This window comes from Larus michahellis, chromosome 3, assembly GCF_964199755.1.
Source record: "Larus michahellis chromosome 3, bLarMic1.1, whole genome shotgun sequence".
Taxonomy (NCBI): Eukaryota; Metazoa; Chordata; class Aves; order Charadriiformes; family Laridae; genus Larus; species Larus michahellis.
The window spans coordinates 40,858,149-40,876,129 of record NC_133898.1 but is presented as its reverse complement, the minus strand read 5'-3'; the positions used below and the strand labels follow the sequence as shown (position 1 = coordinate 40,876,129).

The following is a 17,981-nucleotide window of genomic DNA, read 5'->3' as shown; positions in this document are numbered from 1 at the left end:
AACCCTACCCAACAATCTACAGAATAAGTGAGACCTTGGCATAACTTTCCCTTAGAAAAACACACAACTTTCTGAAGTTCTCCAGTGTTTCTCCTTCCGTGAGCCATAAAACTGGCAGATGGTGCAAATCAGTAGGTTGAACTTCCGTTGCATGAGGGTGTACTTTATTTCCAGGACGGGAGATTATCTGGTTTTGGTTGTTGAGATCATTCTGATCATTGATCTTTGAGCACTAAACAGAATGGGAAACTAACTGAGGTTTGGCTTATTACCAAATGAAACTGTCAAGGTCTGTTTTTTCTAATGTGTCCCTAATTCTCTTTGTTTGAGGAAAATTGCTCGTTTGTGAGCTGTTTAATTTTAAGGAAACTCATTATAAGTGTTATTTGCTAGAACTACTTTTTTTTCCCCTCCACACTTGGGATCTACTGTTCTGCACCGGGCGCGGGTGGGTTGGGGCTGAGAGAGGGGCGGTACAAGCTTCTTACTGGATCTCAGGGAGAAAGGCCCCACCAACAAATGGCTTAACGGCCTAATGAAGTAGCTGTTTTAATAAGAGAAATGTAGATAGTGAGAAAGTCTCACATCCCTTCAGATGCTGTGAGCCCTCCTTTCGTGCAGTGTCACCCAGACCCTGAGTGGATTTTCCCACAGCACACTGTGCAGATCCTGTACATGGAGAGCTTCTTCCTTGTTGGTTGTTTGAGCTGTTATTTTCCTCTTTTTATTCTGTCTTGTTAAAACATCTGTTTTATTAAGCCATTTGCTGTTGGGCCTTTCTTCTTGAGATCCAGCAGAAAACACGTACCAGCTCTTTCTGTGCCTTCTCTGTACTTGTCTCACGCTCGCGCTCTGCCTCGCTGTGCCTTTATTGCTCTCTGTTTTGCTCCCCTCACAGTGCAGAGCGTGTAGTTGCTGATTGTGCTTTTATCTTGGGTTTTTATTATATATATCGTCTCGAGGTTTTTTTGTTTCAGATTACCTGGATAATTTGCATAACAGGGTTTGTCATAACATTAGTCAGATGCTGAAGGACAGTCTGTAATCAATTTTCAGAAAAGCTATTGAAGGGCTACCCTAGGATTTTCCTCTCTGTTTAAATCCTACTGATTACGATTTTTGTAACTTCTGAAACTGTTAACAGCCCTTTCTCTCCCCCCAACCTTTATGTAAATTTGAGCGTTCCTTCTCGGTGACTTCTCTGTAGATGACAGAATTCATCTGCGTATATAGTGGTGAATAATGGGCAACTTCCTTGAATGATTTCAAGCTTCCATCAAAACATTGTGTCCACTGAAAATTTTGCACTTCCTCTTTTGACTGTTGACCTGATCGGTGTTATAATTCCAGGTTTGATGAAATAATGTGAAGAGCCCCTTAGTTAGGAGAGCTCAGTGGGGAAATGATTTTTCAATTATCAAATATTCAACTTTAAAAGGAAATTTATGCCACCTCTACAAACAACGTAGTATAGGCCTTCAGTTGACGTGATGGAATATTTTCTGTTTAAAGCATGATTTAGATTATGGAAAGTGTCATAATTTCCATTGAGGTTTCCTTAGTTAACTACCTTTTAACTCCCCTCCCTCCTAATTTTGTTTTTCCTTTGATGCCATTTACAACAGGAGTCAGTATTTTTGTAGTTCTGTTTTGTGTTTACCCTGTAAACATTTGCAGTAGTAAAACAAAATGAGTATTCCTGTACAATCTTACTAGTTTCAGGTCCTGCGTAATTACTGTCATAATTTGTAAGCCTGTCTTGTGAGTTGAGTTTAGATGTTTGCCTGTCTAAACTTGCTTCTTTTGTTGTCTGTGATGATTTTTAGGTGGAGAACTTCATTTCCTTCAGATTGGAGGGACCTGCGATGATATAGATGAAGCTGATATACTTGTAGATGGATCCCTTTCCAAAAGCGTAGAACAGTCATCAGAAGGCACCAAGCCCTTATCTAATCCTTCTAGTCCAGGCATTACAGGTAAATTGCACATGCTTAAATGTATTGTAAGTAAAAATGCTTTTGTAATTTTTGAAAGTTGCATATTGAGATGATTTTGAGTTATTTAATAGTATGTGCTTTATACATTTTTGCTGCCTGAAGTTGGAGTTCTGTAGTTACTGTATGTGTATCACTGGTTATGTACAAGCATGACACTTTAGCAGTTCCTGATTTAAAAAAAAACAAACATTTTGTATTACTGTTTGTTTTTCCAGTCTCTGCATGTTATTTTAAGTGTGGCAGACAGGAAAAAACAGGTAATCATGCAGGCACTGAGCTTCCCTCATAGTTTAAGTAGGCTTGAGCTCTTTATTTGGAATTATAATTGTATGTTCATTATGTAAAATTGCCTTAAAGTTTATTGCGGAAGCTGTACAGCTCTATTTAATAAAACATGTATTCAACAGGTGTTGTTGCACACAGTGAAATTGATGCTCTCTATACTTCAAACAGTGCAGATGCTGTTGATAAATTAAACTTATGAAGTGAACTCTTGGATTTTTGTTTTTAGCAGTTAGTCTGGGTTGAGCTATGCTTAAATTCTGCTGTCATTTACCTACCAGTTTCCTTCCTGGAAAGGTTTGTCTGCCCTTGGACAACAAGAAATAATTGCTTCTAATTGTCCAAATTCTGGTTTTACCCTAAACATCATATTTAGGTCTTGCCTTTACTGCGGTTCTCATGTACCAATACTGCCACCAGTCTGCTGCCTTTTGTAGTATTGTGTCCCACTTAGGTAAAACAAGGAGTTGGGTGGGACAGTTGTTCCTTTTGTAGTGAGGTAGAAGGGGGAAAATGTGAGGGGCTCCTCCTGCTTGTAAGGGAGAACAGTGAGTATGCAGGTTATGGGAGCTCCGGTGTGAGCCTCTTGATCTTTTCTCAACCCTCATCAAAGATGCTATAGTGTAGATAACTTGCTATTAAAATCTAACAACAAATCTAATTTTGCTCGTTAGGCCTGAGGAAAATTTGAGTCATGCTGAGGGTTTTGAACTCAGTGTGTGTGTATATATATATATACACACACACACACACATATGTATGTATATATGTAGTCTTGCTTTGAGTTTTAAAGGGAATTGTTTATGAGAGCTGTAAAACTATTATGTTTTTCATTTTGTTTTAACCGGCAATTGTTGAAGATAGAGACACAAAGCACGATTATTTTAGTTGGGTTGGAGTTTGGAGGTTTTGGTCATGTCTGTTGGGACAGAAATAGGGATATATTGGGAATAGGTGACGTAGAGTATAAAATACAAGAATAAATAATATAAAGCATGAAGATAAAGCAATGATACAGTGAAAATAAACCATTCATGTATGGTTTAGTAGATATGACTATTTCAGAGAAGTGACGTTAATTTTTTGTGTGTGTGGTGTGGGTGTCTTTGCCTGCAGCTGCAGAAGACAAAAAAAGCTGGTAGAGGACTTAGTGGCAGTACAGGGACCATTTTGGATCATGGCATCTTGGTGTTCAACAGGCTACTTGCTGTCTTTTTCCCCAAGCCCCTGCTTTCTGCCAGCCTTGTAACACATTAAACTGTGTTGTGCTGTGTTTGCATGACCCCTGATTTTACTCCTCAAGAAGCGATCAAAAGAAGGAAGGAAAAGATGCTTTTTGTCGTAAGATTACCTGTAAACAGCAGTACAGCAGTTGCTGTCGTCTTCTCTGCTTTGATAACTGAATTTCTCTTGCTCCTCCCCTATTGCACATATCTCAGCGAAAGAAGTCTGTGGCTTTCTTCTGCACCTCTCTTCTTTTGCTAATAGCAAATAAAGCAATAATCATCTTCCTTTTTCAAGTTTGCTATTAGAACTTCAGCTTGTCATAACTCACTATTTCAATATAACAAAAGTAATTTTGCAAAAGAAGCCAAGTATACTTGGCAGCACTGGAAAGTTGAGTCCTTCATTTTTCAATTTTAGGGGCTGATATCACATTACATGTGGTAGCTCTGAATTTGTAGTTGTTTATGTTGGGAGGGGAAATGAAGCAGTAAAAATCCAGTCTACTCAAAGATAGAATTGTTGCACAGTTTGAGCTATGATCTCACTCGTCATTGCTATGATTTCACTTCTCATTGCAATGTCATCTAGCTAATGAAGTTCACATTTGGCAGTAAAAAAATGAAGGTGTTTCCTGTATTATTGAAATTATATTTCTAAAGCATTTTTGATTTCTAGTCTCTTCAGCATTTTCCTGCCTCCTAGATTGAAAAGTAGAAATCATAGTTGTTGCAAGGAGAGTGAATTTTTTGCCTGGCTCTGGGTATTTCATCTTGAGCTTCTTCACTTTTTGGGAAGAATTGCATATGCTGTTCTACCCTCAAGCTGGAGGATGAAATCTTGTTCTGGTTTCAACCTGTCTTGCTTCGCAAGATAGTCTCAAGGTTCACACTTAACTGGGGGGATGGTATTTGTGGTGGTGTTTGGTTTGGTTTTTTTTTTCCCCGGGATGGTGACAGTAGTACTCAAGTAGCAAACTTTCTCTTTTTGAAAACCATCATCTCTTTCCAAGATTTTCTTCAAAATGCATTTTTAAGAGAAAATGCTTGAAATGTAAGAAAATTGACATTGTGCATATCTTATTTTCCCTCAAGTTTTCAATTTTTTTTTTTGTCTGAGGAATCCTGATTATTTTTAGTTCCTTTGTACTGTTTCTTTAGGTGTTTGACTCCTGGGATATTTTAATTTTCAGTACTTCTTCAATTAATATTCTTGTTTCCTCAGGACAAGACTTGAATATGAAGACAAGACGACAAAATACTTGTCTAGGCCCAGTGTCTTTTAAGTGCATTACATAAAGCATGGTTGTTTTTCTCTCACCCCTCTTTTAAGCTAAATTGGGAGCCTTCCAAAACATTCTAATAATCCACCATAAAATAAGTGTATATTGATAAGCAGGTGCCAAAGTAATGTTTTAAACAGTGATAAAAATGTTACAGTAGCGTACTAATTCCATCTGTTTTCATGAAATATAAAACTTTCATGTTGTTTTTTTTTTTTTTTTTATCTGAGTCAATAGACGTATTAAAAAAAAGTTTTAATCAGCTTTACATCATCAAAGTATAGCTGGCTAATTACGTTTTCCTCATGCTTCTGGTTGAATCCCAGACAGCATGCTCGGAGCTCTCAGTACTTAAAAAAAATTTATTCCAAATGAGCTGTCTTCAAAGGGTACTGACTTCAAGGCTAGGGTTGTTTGGTTGCTTGTGTTTGGGTTTTTTTTTTTTGGTTGACTTCTTTTTTGTTTGTTTGGGTGTTGTTGTTAGGTGTTGGGGGTTTTTGTGTGTGTGTGTTGTTTTCTTTTTTTTTTTTTTTATTAGAAACTTCATATAACGTAGTTAATTTTACGTTTAGCAGTTTGGATGTATTTCAAGTGGTTTATAGGATGTTCTGGAAAAAAAAAAAATAATCTATGTAGTAATTAATGCATGTTCTGTAATTATTCAGGAGTTGATCTTTTGGTGGACCAGCCATTTTCCCTTGAAACGCTGACATCCCTGGTGGAACTGACCCGTTTTGAGACCTTGACGCCACGGTTTTCAGCCACTGTTCCTCCCTGTTGGGTAGAAGTCCAGCAAGAGCAGCAGCAAAGGCGGCATCCACAGCATTTGCACCAGCAACACCATGGGGACGCAGCTCAGCATACTCGAACTTGGAAGCTACAGACGGACAGGTAGGTAGGGTAACGGTGCAAAAAAAAAAAATCGTGTGTATTGCTTAACTAGTTTATATAACTGGTATAATCACAAATTTAATGCAGTTTAATTCATTTTTAAGTAGTGTGCAAGTTTAAGAATGTGTACTTTCAAAGATAATAGTTCCTATCTGGTAGCTTGCATTATAGGTCTTTGTGAGATTGCCAGAGTTGTTTTAGCGTACCTTGAAACAAATTGAAAAGTCAAGTTTTGAATTTGTGTATTTTTGTTTGTCAAATGTTGCCATTTCGTTATATAATTAGACAAGCACATTCACCAGAGTTACAGGTATTCTTCACTGTTTCTATAAAAGTCTGATTCACTCTTCTTATGCATACACACATTCTTAGTACATTTTTTAATCATAAAATGCAAGCTGCAGGTGCCACTATGACTAATCAGTTGTCCTGAACAAAATCGTGTTGTACTTTATTTTAAAATGTGAAGATAAACTCTGGTTTTATGTCTGTTCGTCTCAAGTTAAACCTTTATAAGCGAGACATTTACATAAGCCAGTATAGAGCCCTAGTTGTGCTAAGATTTAGGCGATAGTTTCATTGAAAGTAACTGCACCGACACAGTAGGTGTAGTACTTCTTAGTTTTTTACATGTGGCATGAGAACTTGAAATTCCTCCAGGATCCTAAAGATCGGAACAGCAGTGTTGCAGTCTGCTTGAAGAGTTGCTTAAAACCTACCTGAAGTAGCTTTAAGTAGTTTTTCTGAAAAGTGCTTGGAGAAACGAAATACAGATAATAAGTTGTGTTGTGTGTTTTATTAAGGGACATGCATAATAAGGCACTACAAGATCTTTTGGGTTGGGCTGTCACACATCTGTCCCTCTTATGTACAAGAGTTGGATAGTAATGTCAAATCTAAATGCCCATAGAGCGGAAACAATCATGTAGCTAAAGGATGCCAGGGGAGCTAGAGATCACTTGTGGGGAAAAAAAGCTTGTCGTATAAATAAGTGGAAGCCAGCATGTGATAATGAAGCATTCCGGGTGGGAAAGCAGGTCTGGAAGATAATAGTTGCAGGCGTTTCCAGGGCTGGCACCTAACATGAGCTGAACTTGCTTTAATTAAATATTCATAAGCCATGGTTAAAAACTTGCAATGTGTTACAGGCTTTAAAACCTTATTATCTTGTGGTTCTGCTTTGTGTAAAATATTCTGTATGTAACAAGTGGAAAAAGGAGGTGGTTCCTTGCAAAATAACTTCCAGTTAAAACTACTGATTATCCAGTGTGTTTAGCAACAGTTCAAGAGTAAAAAGCTACCAATAGGAAGACATAAGGGAGCAAACAATGAAGGTTATAGCTGTTAATTGGAAGGTGATAGGTGGAACATTAGCTTATGAATATTGTTTTATTAGAGAAAAAGAATTATGCCTGCTGCAAAGTAAAACAGGAACGTGAGGAGGTAAATTTAAAAGTTTTGATTCAGTACTGGAAATCTTTGACAGCTGCTAAGTGACTCATGATGAAGATGATTAAGTTACAATTCCTTTGTTCATAGGTTAGAATATACAATTTTAAGATTGAGAGCCACGTTAGCTTTTAATTAAAAGTTATCTGGGAAGAAACTTTTTGATTTTGGATTATTTTGTTTGTCCTTAATATGAGGTTCATTTTATCTCCTTTCTGAGTGTCTCATGCTGATTCCTATCAAGATGTGGGATTACAGGGTTAGATGGATGAGTAATGCAATGTGATATGGTAATTCTTTTGTTTCTCAAATAGATAGAAGGAGATAAAACCCTGTAAATGTATTTTAGGGAATGGCATTATACTACACTCATGCTCTTTAAATCCTACTTTTGTTATTTTAAAAAGGCTGTGTAACAAAGAAAACAGAAAAAGCAGAGTCTGGTTTATCTTATGACTTATCTAAATATCAGTATTTCCCCTTCAGTGGCAATTTAACTGAAATGTTAAATTGGGTTAATCCTCTTTAAAAAAAGTACATGATTTCCGAATGTGCTTTGATAAAACAGTGATATCTGAGTTTCCTGGCTTTTTCTGAAATTTATATAGGAAATATTTTATGTATTCATCTTATGCAGACATATTTGAAAATCTGTGAAAGAAAGAAGAGCTAGGTACTAGGGTGCTTTCCAGTATTTAAACTCTGGAAATGGGTCTGCAGCTCAAAGTTCAGTTGTAGTGCAAGATCAAATGTTGATGAGGTGTTCTAGAAAAGGAATGAAGTGTGTTGGAAAATATTTTGTAGTTGTGAGAATGATGGTATATTTGCATTTAGAACACAGTCTTGATTGTGTATTCTTTAAAAAGATGATATAGATTTAGAAGGGTTTCAAAGGTGAGAAAAGTTGCTAAAAGTACTTGCATTAGATTATCAGAGGAAAGTGATATTTAGGATGGATATGCTAAAATATTTAGAAAATAATAAAGGAAGTAAATTAATTTTTTTGTTTCTTTGAAACTTTACACATGAATAAAGAGGATGCACTTAAACAGAGCTATGAGAAATTAAAAACCTGTATAAAGGGGAGTTTTTCACTCATCACAGAATTAGATTGTGAAGTTCATTGCCACAGGTGTGTATAAGATGATCTCTTCGCTGTTGGATTAATGGGAGACCTCCGTGGAGGATCATTATTCCATACATGCCTATTGAGAGATACTTAAAACTTTCTTTGTGGCATCTGCTGCTGATTTTGTCAAGAGTAGGTTTCTGGAGTAGACAACAGTTGTAAATCAGTACGGCAGCGTGCATCGTATGCAACAGAGAGACTACAGAAGAGTACTGCAGACTAGTGGTTCATCATTCATTTTTTGTGTTGTACTAGATCTAAGCTTAAACTGGATGAGCAGAATATTACTTAGTCTTTCAGAAGGCTTGCTCCTTTGAATGTCTCATTCAGTCCATGCTTTGCACGACACCTATAGGAGTACTCAGACATAAAAAACCACTCCCAGACCTTTCCCTGTTCTGCACTGGGCTACATATTCTCCAAGTCAGAAGAAAGGCATTGAATGATTCTAATTTTTTTAGTGTTAGATTTGCTAACAGAGTTGTTTGTTTGGTTTTTTCCCCCTGGAGTTGTAAGATAAATTTTCATTATATTTTATTTACCTGAGTTATTTGTATAGTTAGCTGAAAATTCTTCCCTATTGTTTCTTAAATTAAATCATAACCACAAGTTCTTTTCTGTCCATCTTTCCTCCCAAAATCACTGCTTTTCTGTGTTGCTTGTTCTCAAAAGCTGTCATGCCATTTTATTATGTGTACCTGGAATCAGTTATAAGTGTATTATACTTGTCTAAGGGAGATATGGCCTTCAGGGCTATTACTGTAAAAAAAAATGCAAAGAATTAAATATATTTGTACCAATCGTTAATGTATTTTAAAATGGTTTTCTGCACAATATTCAATGTGTAGCGTATTATTTGATTTAAAATACCTTTTTGTAATTTAGATTTTAGAAAAACATCTAACCAATATTTATAGCAACATGTTCGGTTTTGTAGTGATTTCAGTTATATAATAAAATAATCGCAGGCTATCAAAGTTACTGCATTTTAAAAAATTATTTACTGATAAATTGAGATCAGGAAGTGCAGTTATTTTAAAAATGTATACAAATTGACAGCTGACGCGTGATTAGTTTTATTTTAATTGCTCTTGCGTTTGAACTATTTTTTGCAAACCTTAGTGTATCAAACCATGGAACAGATCATTGAGGGGTACTTATTATCTGAAGTTTACACTTTCAGTGTAAAGCAAAGTTGGCTTCAAAAGGAAAATATGACTCATTAAAAGAAAGCTGTACCCATTTTGCACAGCGCAGGCTTCTGAGTGTGCATCTGGTAAGAAGCACTTCTCATTCTGGATAAATTAACAAATATATTTTAAAAAATAATTGGAAACTAGTATTTTGAGTCTTCCAGATGTGGCTGTTGTACCACTGGAAAGTGACATTGTGTAACATTTACCAATGGGGAAGGCCAACTTGAGAGATTGCAAGATATTTGCCATCATGCTTTCATACATGTCACTGATGGGTAGATCCTTTTTTGGTGATTTTTTTTCCCCCCTCTCTCCCATTCCTTTTTTCTAGGAATTAGTAATTGTTATTTATAGTAATACGGAAATAGTACTGTAATGAAGGTAATAGGGAATCTTTTCACTGCTAGTTTTATGTGAACATTGATTCTCCCTCTCTTACCAGTTGGCTTTTAACATGTTCTTCACAAAATGAATGTGGTTAACTGCAGCTTGAAAGACTTTTACTTGAGAAATTCATGTGGATGTCGACTAATGCGAAATAAGTTGTTCTTGTTAACGGAAGTGTGCACAGATGGAGAATGCACCGGGTAATGCTGCCTGCCTCAGCTGAATTTTCACTTAACACTGGGTCATTGTCTTCCTTTTTTCTGACAGTAACAGCTGGGATGAACATGTCTTTGAACTGGTTCTACCAAAAGCCTGTATGGTTGGACATGTGGACTTCAAATTTGTTTTGAATTCAAACATCACAAACATTCCCCAGATTCAAGTGACTTTACTGAAAAATAAAGCTCCAGGCTTAGGGAAAGTCAATGGTAAGAAAGAAAGTAAGATATTTTTTAGAATATTATTTCTTTTCTCAAACTCAGTGTTCTCTGTGATGTATATTAGAAGACTTGCTTGAAGTTGTGTATATATTTCGATTTTACTTATTTCCATTTTATTCCATTTGTCAGCATAGTGGTCTGTTTTCACTTACCATGTTTCAGTGTAAATTGGGGAAACAAACTGGGTAAACGCTTTAAAAATCCTGAATTTTATACAAAAAAAAGTGCATAGCTCAAAAAGGTTGAACTGAATTATTGTTCTGTACTGCTTGAATCCTACAGTTATTACAAAAAATATGTGGTCAATTGTAAACTATCCTAAAGATTGACTGGTGAAACAAATGGTGCTCTTTTAAATTCTTGACATATTTTTTTTAAAAAATATAATAAATTATTCCAAATCACAGAAGGAAATTATTTGCCAGCGCCTCTTGGATGCATAAGAGAAAACAGCAAGGCTTTTTTTGATGACAGTAGATAAAACTTGGCTTCCTTGTGAATTCTCTCATGGTCTGGTTCATTAACTAAGCTACGTGAAAGCCGCAGTATGATTTCACCTTTTGTTCCTTGCAGCTTTGACAGGGCAGACTGAAGTTATGAATGCTCTTGCCTTGGGAAAACTCCTAGCTGGACTCTGCATCTTAGTAGCTCTCAGGGATCTTGTGAGGGGGTAGCATAAATTGAAAAGTCACTTCTTTGATGTGGAAGATGATGTGTTTGTGCCTCCGTTGGGATTTTCCTGTGGTGGGAGTGTTCGTAGCATGTGCTCTTGCCCTGTCTGCTAGGGAGGAAGGTATTACATGTAGTACTTCCTTTTACTGAGGTTATCTTTATTGGGCCATCTCTTTTTGAAAAGCTTCGAGGAACTTGGTATTTCAGAGAAATCTTGCTGTTGAATATTATTGAAATGGCTGCTGAATATAAAATGTGTTGGGGAGTACAGCAAGCATGTTTAAAAGCTCTTTATTTTTTCTTTTCTATTTTGCTAAATGCTAAGTAAGAGCATGCCAGTTAAACAAGGGTAACAGAGCTGTAAATTTTGAAAAGTAATACAGGCATACCAAAGATCATTGATGTGCTTTCATACAACTTTTCACTCTGTAGTGTCTCCCAGTGTTTAACAAGGGAAAAAGAAAAAAAGTGTGCTGGAGATGGTCCTTAAAGAACTTCTGGTGGTTATCCAAGAATAAAATATTTTAGCATAGTAATATTCTTGGAGAAAGGTGTATTCTTTTAGGATACAAGATGGTTTAACAGTTTTGGCAGAAGTGCTAGCTGTGACTGCAGGGCAGCAGTCAACAGATGTTCTTGCAGGTTCTTCCTTTGTTTAATTCTCGAAACAAAACCTTGATTTTAACACACAGCAGAATTTTATTCTATCAAATAAAAAAATAGGACAGATAGTCCACATTGCTCTTCTGAATGGAACTTGCCTTTTTTTGGCATGAATTTTAGAATTCAGTTCATTTGCAGATCTGAATGTCAGAATTAATCTGAAAAGAAGAAACGCTAAACTCTTTTCCATAATGTTTCAATTTGAAATATTGCTGATCAAAACAGTTTGAGTTGGTAATTCTTTGAAGACGTTTGATTTGGTTGTGGAATAAATGGCCAGAGCTTTTTGTGGATGCTTTACAGTGCAGCATATCGAACATAAGACATGACAGAGCTCTTCCAGAAAGTGACATTTGACTTCCTTACGTGCAGAATAGTGAAATTTGCTTTTTTCTGTTATGGATAGGGTGGAGAAAGCATGGAGTGGAGGGCCAGGGTATACACAGACGGTTTGGAAAGGGCTGGGGGATGTGAGAATGCCTGCAGGGCAACCTGCGCAAGGTCTTTTTTTCTTTTCATTTCAGTAGGATTGGGAAGCTTCGACTAAAACACATCCTCTTAAGTGTTATTGCATTGCAATTGCTTCCTACCCTTTTTCAATTTCTTGGGTTTTGGGAAAGGACCTTGATGACATTTGCCTTTTTTTCTACGCCCTACTGAGTGAAGTAATAGAACGCTAATGATTTCAGTATAAAGGAACGCAAATCTGGATAATTAATGTCTGTGCTGGATATTAACCAAAATCTTATACTCCTGGGGAAAAGTAATATTCAGGATTGTTTGGTGGCTCTTGAAAAGGTATAAAATCTTCAGACTGAAATTCAGTTAGTTCCTTCCGACCCTTCCCTTCTCTGCCTCCCTAGGGTGAGAAAGGAACTGAAATTTTAAGATAATGAGAGCTAAGGAAGATCTGTAGGGGAGAGTTTATTCAGCTGTTTTTTCTACGACAGGCCCCCAGAACAAGTTAAATGTGTAGTGTGTAATAACGGGAAGGCCAGAGGCATAATTCTTCCAGTTTGGAACTAGTGTTTTTGATCTGGCAGTTAGTTCACTGTGTATGCTTCTTGTTCATTTGCTTGCGTGTCCTTTTCATCTATGATTCATGAGAACCATTTAATTAAAAAAAGAGCTGTACTTAAGTGTTATCAAAATAATGTCTGATGTTCAGCAGGAGCGATCTAGTTATTTTCAGTTTAAATTATCAAACTTTCAGAACTGGAATCTAATTACTTAGGAGGAATCTGCAGTTGATTATTAGGAGAAAATAATTTGGACAGTGTTAAAGTAAAGCAGGATGTTTACAGGTCATTCAAAGAAATATTTTTTAGCTATTTGCTGCAAGTTCAGTTGCAATCCTAATATGAAAAACATACCTATATTAGAAGTAGTGTTTTGGGCAGAAAGCTGATAAATTTGATATGAATACTACTGCTTCTGTTTTCTGTGAGCCTTAAGCAATGTTTATGAAATCTTGCTAATATTTTTATTTCCAGAAGCAGCAGTAGACAGACAGATCACATTTCCTTTATCTCCAGCTCATAATATTGAAGTGGAGAGAAATGGAAAACCAGGACTGGTTGAATTCAATGAAGAAATGCAGTATATGGATGTAGAGGAACCACAATGTAAGTTTTATTTATCTTGTTATACCTTGTTTAAAATATGAGCTTGCTTTTTTCTTTTTTTTTTTTTTTTTTTTTTTAAATCACAGAATGGTTTGGGTTGGAAGGGACCTTAAAGATCATCTAGTTCCAACCCCCCTGCCCTGGGCAGGGACACCTCCCACCAGACCAGGCTGCTCAAAGCCTCATCCAGCCTGGCCTTGAACACTTCCAGGGATGGGGCATCCAGAACTTCCCTGGGCAACTTGTTCCAGTGCCTCACCACCCTCACAGTAAAGAATTTCTTTCTGATATCTAATCTAAATCACCCCTCTTTCAGTTTGAGGCCATTACCCCATGTCCTATCGCTACACTCCCTGATAAAGAGTCCCTCCCCATCTTTCCTGTAGGCCCCCTTTAGGTACTGGAAGGCTGCTATAAGGTCTCCTTGGAGTCTTCTCTTCTCCAGGCTGAACAGCCCCAACTCTCTCAGCCTGTCCTCATAGCGTAGGTGCTCCAGCCCTGATATGCTGGAATTTCTCTGCAAAAATTTCTCAGCCATTTAGAACAGACTGATTTGTCAGCCCTGTTCAGTGTTGCCTCTCTCACTGGTCTGTTTACTGTACAGACCAGTACTGTACAGAAAGTTTAACACAAACACACCAAGAAAAACAAAATACTGGAGACTTAGTGCTTAAATGCGGATTAGTATTTAGGGTTTAGAAATAAAGTAGATTGATACAGCACCTTTCTAACTTAAACTCTTACCCTGTTCCGGCAGTATTTTATTTACTTGGTTTCCTTAGCTAGTTTTAACTGAATATTTCTTTACCTACCTGGCTTTTGTAGAGACTGCTGCTGTAAACCAAGAAAAATAAACAGCTGGTAAAGAATTCATAACTAGTCATGTTAATTTTCAGCTATATCAGACTCGCTGTGCCTGTTTGTGTAAATTTTTTTGTTAACCATACTCTTCCATAAAATCGGTTGACTCTGAAAGGCAATCAGATTGGATCCAAGTGAGGAGAGCTACAGGCTAAAAATTGATAGTTGGAGCGAATCAGTTACAGAACAATGATTCTTTTTCTTGGTCCTTTCAACAGTGTTGCTTTATACTTGTCCTTTATTGTGGTCAGGCTTATCTAGAGCATGACTTTAAAGGTCCCTTCCAACCCAAACTATTATGTGATTCTATGACTCCAAGAAAGGTGTTTCAAAGGACTGGGGGTGGGGGTCAAAGGGGTTATAAAAGAAAGAAAGGAAGGTTTTTTATGCTGAGAAAGAAGCAGAAGATGAGTGAAGGAGAATTTCAATATACCACAGGAGAAACAAATTAGGCTTCTTTTTTTTTGTCTAAACAGTTCTGTCGTGCTTCACAAAAGACCTAGTGAGAGTTGTGGATCAAAGCATATTGGTTCATCATTTTATCAGTTGTGTATTTTGCAGCTCTGAGCCAGTCATTATACCTATTACCCATATAACAGAACTGAAAATGCTTTGAAAACTGTTGTTGACCTTTACAAATTTCACTGGAAAATGGCTAAAAGCGAACCTTAAGTAGCTGTTAGTTTTTCTATATAGAGTTTATATGTATTTAGTGATCAGAGTTTGACATGGTGTATTTTTAATGCCTGCAAATTATCAGATTTTGTGTTTTATGTAGGAGCAATTCAGGTCCGTATTACTCTTGCTTTTTAAGGTCTTAGATTGTGTCCATTCCTGGAGGAGCACAAGGAAGATATACTTTGTGGCCCAGTATGGTTGGCTACTGGACTTGATCTATCAGGACATGCTGGAATGTTGACACTAACAAGTCCAAAGCTTGTTAAAGGTAAACCGGTTTATTATGCTATTTCATCAAGTATGCATGGCTAAAGTGCATCTCATACTTCTGTAGTCAGACTTTGGTTTGTATTTATTTTCACATTGACAAATTTTGCTGTATAACACAATAGTGAGTTACCTTTTCAAACTCACTAAAGTACTGTAATTAATGTAGTTGAGCTCTGCTTGTACACCATGTCTGTGAAGTTGAAACGTGTTTACAACTTGCCTGTAGTAAACCATGCAAATTCTCCCCTCCCTCCCTTTTTTTTTCCTTTCCACTTTTAGGCATGGCTGGTGGCAAGTACCGCTCATTTTTAATCCATGTTAAAGCAGTGAATGACAGAGGAACAGAAGAAATCTGCAATGGTGGCATTAGACCAGTTGTTAGAATACCATCTCTAAAACCTCAGACTAACAAGGGCCATTCCCTTGCTTCATTGTTGGCAAAAGTTGCAGCAGGCAAGGTAATGAATAGCCAAGAAAGACATCTGTGTTAAAGTTGTAGAATTGGTATGATTTATGTAATCTGAAAATGAAACAGCTGTTAGGAGAATTAAGATCCATTAAAAACTGCTTTTTTTAAGAGTTGACTCTGTCACCTGCAAGAATCAGAGTTCAACATCTCTAAGTTGTTTCTTCTGTGCCAGTTTAGTTGAAAAGGTCTGTTCTGCCACTTTCCTGTTCTCGGCACTTGTTTTTGAAACTTCCGTTTCCATTAGTGTTTTCAGTAGCTGATAACGCCTTACAAAGAGTTTTGCGCGTGTCTGTATTTTACTCTTGATTGTTGTAGGTGTAAGATTGGATGATATGATGTACATCTTGTGGACGTTATTAGAATGGTTAGAACATAATAAATTACAACGCATTGTTAAGTTTGATGTTCTGTGTTAAAACAATTAGTGAATAACAGTAGTCTATTAGTACAATGCTCAAACTGAGAGATATTTTGTTGAACTGTATGTATTTCACTGAACAAGGTATACAAATGAAGCAGTCAAAACCAATGTGATTTATGAATATTTTTATTTTTTTTTCCCAAAAAAACAGGAAAAGCCATCTAGCAAAATTGAAGCCACTAATTCTTCAAGAAAATCAGATAATCTGAGAGGCTGTGACTTACTTCAAGAAGTCTCTGTAACGATTCGAAGATTTAAAAAAACATCCATTTCAAAGGAAAGGTTAGTAGGTGTTTTTTAATTCTAAAAAATTCTAGCTTCTTATATGAAAATATTAGCTTATTACGAGACGCTTCTCATAAATACTTAGTTCTCAAAATAGCTCAGGTCGAGCCACCATCTTGAATTATTGTCAGTTATAAAATTGTCATTTCATAAACATTTTATGTGGGAAATCCTGCAAATTGTGAGTTCGAGGGCACTGTGCTGTGCAGGTTGTGGTAGAATAACACCATGCATGAAACTGTAAGTTGAGTGATTATTTGCCCGACTTAAAAAGGAAAATGTAAATAAGTTTTCTTGGTAAATTAGTTAAATTATTTGGACAGATTTTTTTTTTGAGGAAGCATTTTTCCTTTCTGTTTCCACATATTGTCTTGCTTCTTACAGCAGGGAGTATACTATTTGTTAAAAAGTTTAGATTCAAAATTCACTAACAAATTGTTACTCAGAAAACTGGTTAAAGTCTCTATGGATTGGTACTACAGACCTAAATACAAATAATACAGTGTTTAATTTGTATTACCAGCTGCCACCCTGCAATGGTGGCACTGGCTGTAGTCGGCTTAAAGAGGTCAAAGAGGCTGCAAATGGTTGCCAAAGAGTGTAGATGGTGAAAGTTTATTTAGGTTTAGAAGTTACTAGACAAGTTAATAAGGAAAAAAGTTCCCTGAAGGGTACTAAATATACAGTAATCTAGGAAGTTCTGTGAGCAGAAAATAGGAAGATTGGGAATCTGTGCATGGAAATTATCACGTATGCTTGTGTACTAGTTTTACTCTCATCTAGTCATCTTTTTTTCGCCACTCCTAAGACAGGATACAAAGCTGGAGGGACACTTTAATGGGAGAATGGCCATATTGGATAATTGATTATTTTTTTTTATTTCCCTCCCCTTCTCCCTAGAGTTCAACGGTGTGCCATGTTACAGTTTTCAGAGTTCCATGAGAAGCTGCTCGCCACTCTTTGCAAGAAGACAGATGATGGTCTGACTACAGAACATGCTCAGAGTCTTGTACTAGACACACTTTGTTGGCTGGCCGGAGTGTATTCAAATGGACCTGGCAGGTAAGAGAGAGACTGTGTTTAAATTAGCATAGCTATTTCTCAGTATCGCCTCTGTTAAAAAAATAGAGTTTTATATGATTCTCTAAGGTGTGCAACTTGTTTTTACAGCTCAAAGGAAGGAAATGACAGCTTGCTTTCTAAAACACGTAAATGTGTTTCTGATATAATACGTGTTTGCTTCTTTGAAGCTGGGCGGAGCATAGCTCACAAATGTGCACGATTTCTTGCACTGTGCATCAGGTCAGTGCTAATTACTTATGTATTTATTTTTATGTATTTATTTTTTATATATATTTGGGGGTTTTGCATGCAGTCTGAATTGTATGTACATGTTCAAGCAACAAGATCCGGAAGATCTGTTGAGGAAAAATATGTTAAGGTATGACTGCAAAGAAATCAGTCCTTCAGCTTCATCTTCTGGAAGAGATTTCATGTTTCGTTCGTGCTTCATTAAGTGTTAAAGTGTCTATGTGTTTCTCTGTAGCAATGGCAGATGTGACCCAAGTCAGCAGGGATTTGGATCAGTTCTTCTAAAAGCTTTACTTGACAATATGCCTCTTTTGCCTGCTGCTGCAACAGGTGGTATGTATACAATGTTTGTTGTCATAAAAATACACAGGACATTTGTTGCTTGGCATGTTTTGTTAGTCTCTTGTGAAATAAGAATTAGGTAATTGTTCAGTTGGTACAAACTGCTT

General features: G+C 36.7%; 1 protein-coding gene across 11 annotated transcripts in view; it reads left to right on the top strand.

Moving 5' to 3' along the window:
* The window catches only part of BIRC6 (baculoviral IAP repeat containing 6), a 186,376-nt gene that overhangs the window by 37,621 nt on the left and 130,774 nt on the right, over nt 1-17,981 (top strand). For all 11 annotated transcript variants that reach the window (XM_074579876.1, XM_074579873.1, XM_074579869.1 and 8 more), the window contains exons 11-20: nt 1,827-1,976; nt 5,451-5,676; nt 10,105-10,265; nt 13,106-13,237; nt 14,913-15,044; nt 15,326-15,504; nt 16,088-16,218; nt 17,122-17,283; nt 17,392-17,523; nt 17,768-17,865. In XM_074579876.1, coding sequence (XP_074435977.1) covers nt 1,827-1,976; nt 5,451-5,676; nt 10,105-10,265; nt 13,106-13,237; nt 14,913-15,044; nt 15,326-15,504; nt 16,088-16,218; nt 17,122-17,283; nt 17,392-17,523; nt 17,768-17,865 — 1,503 coding nt within the window. The remainder of the gene's footprint in view (nt 1-1,826; nt 1,977-5,450; nt 5,677-10,104; nt 10,266-13,105; nt 13,238-14,912; nt 15,045-15,325; nt 15,505-16,087; nt 16,219-17,121; nt 17,284-17,391; nt 17,524-17,767; nt 17,866-17,981) is intronic.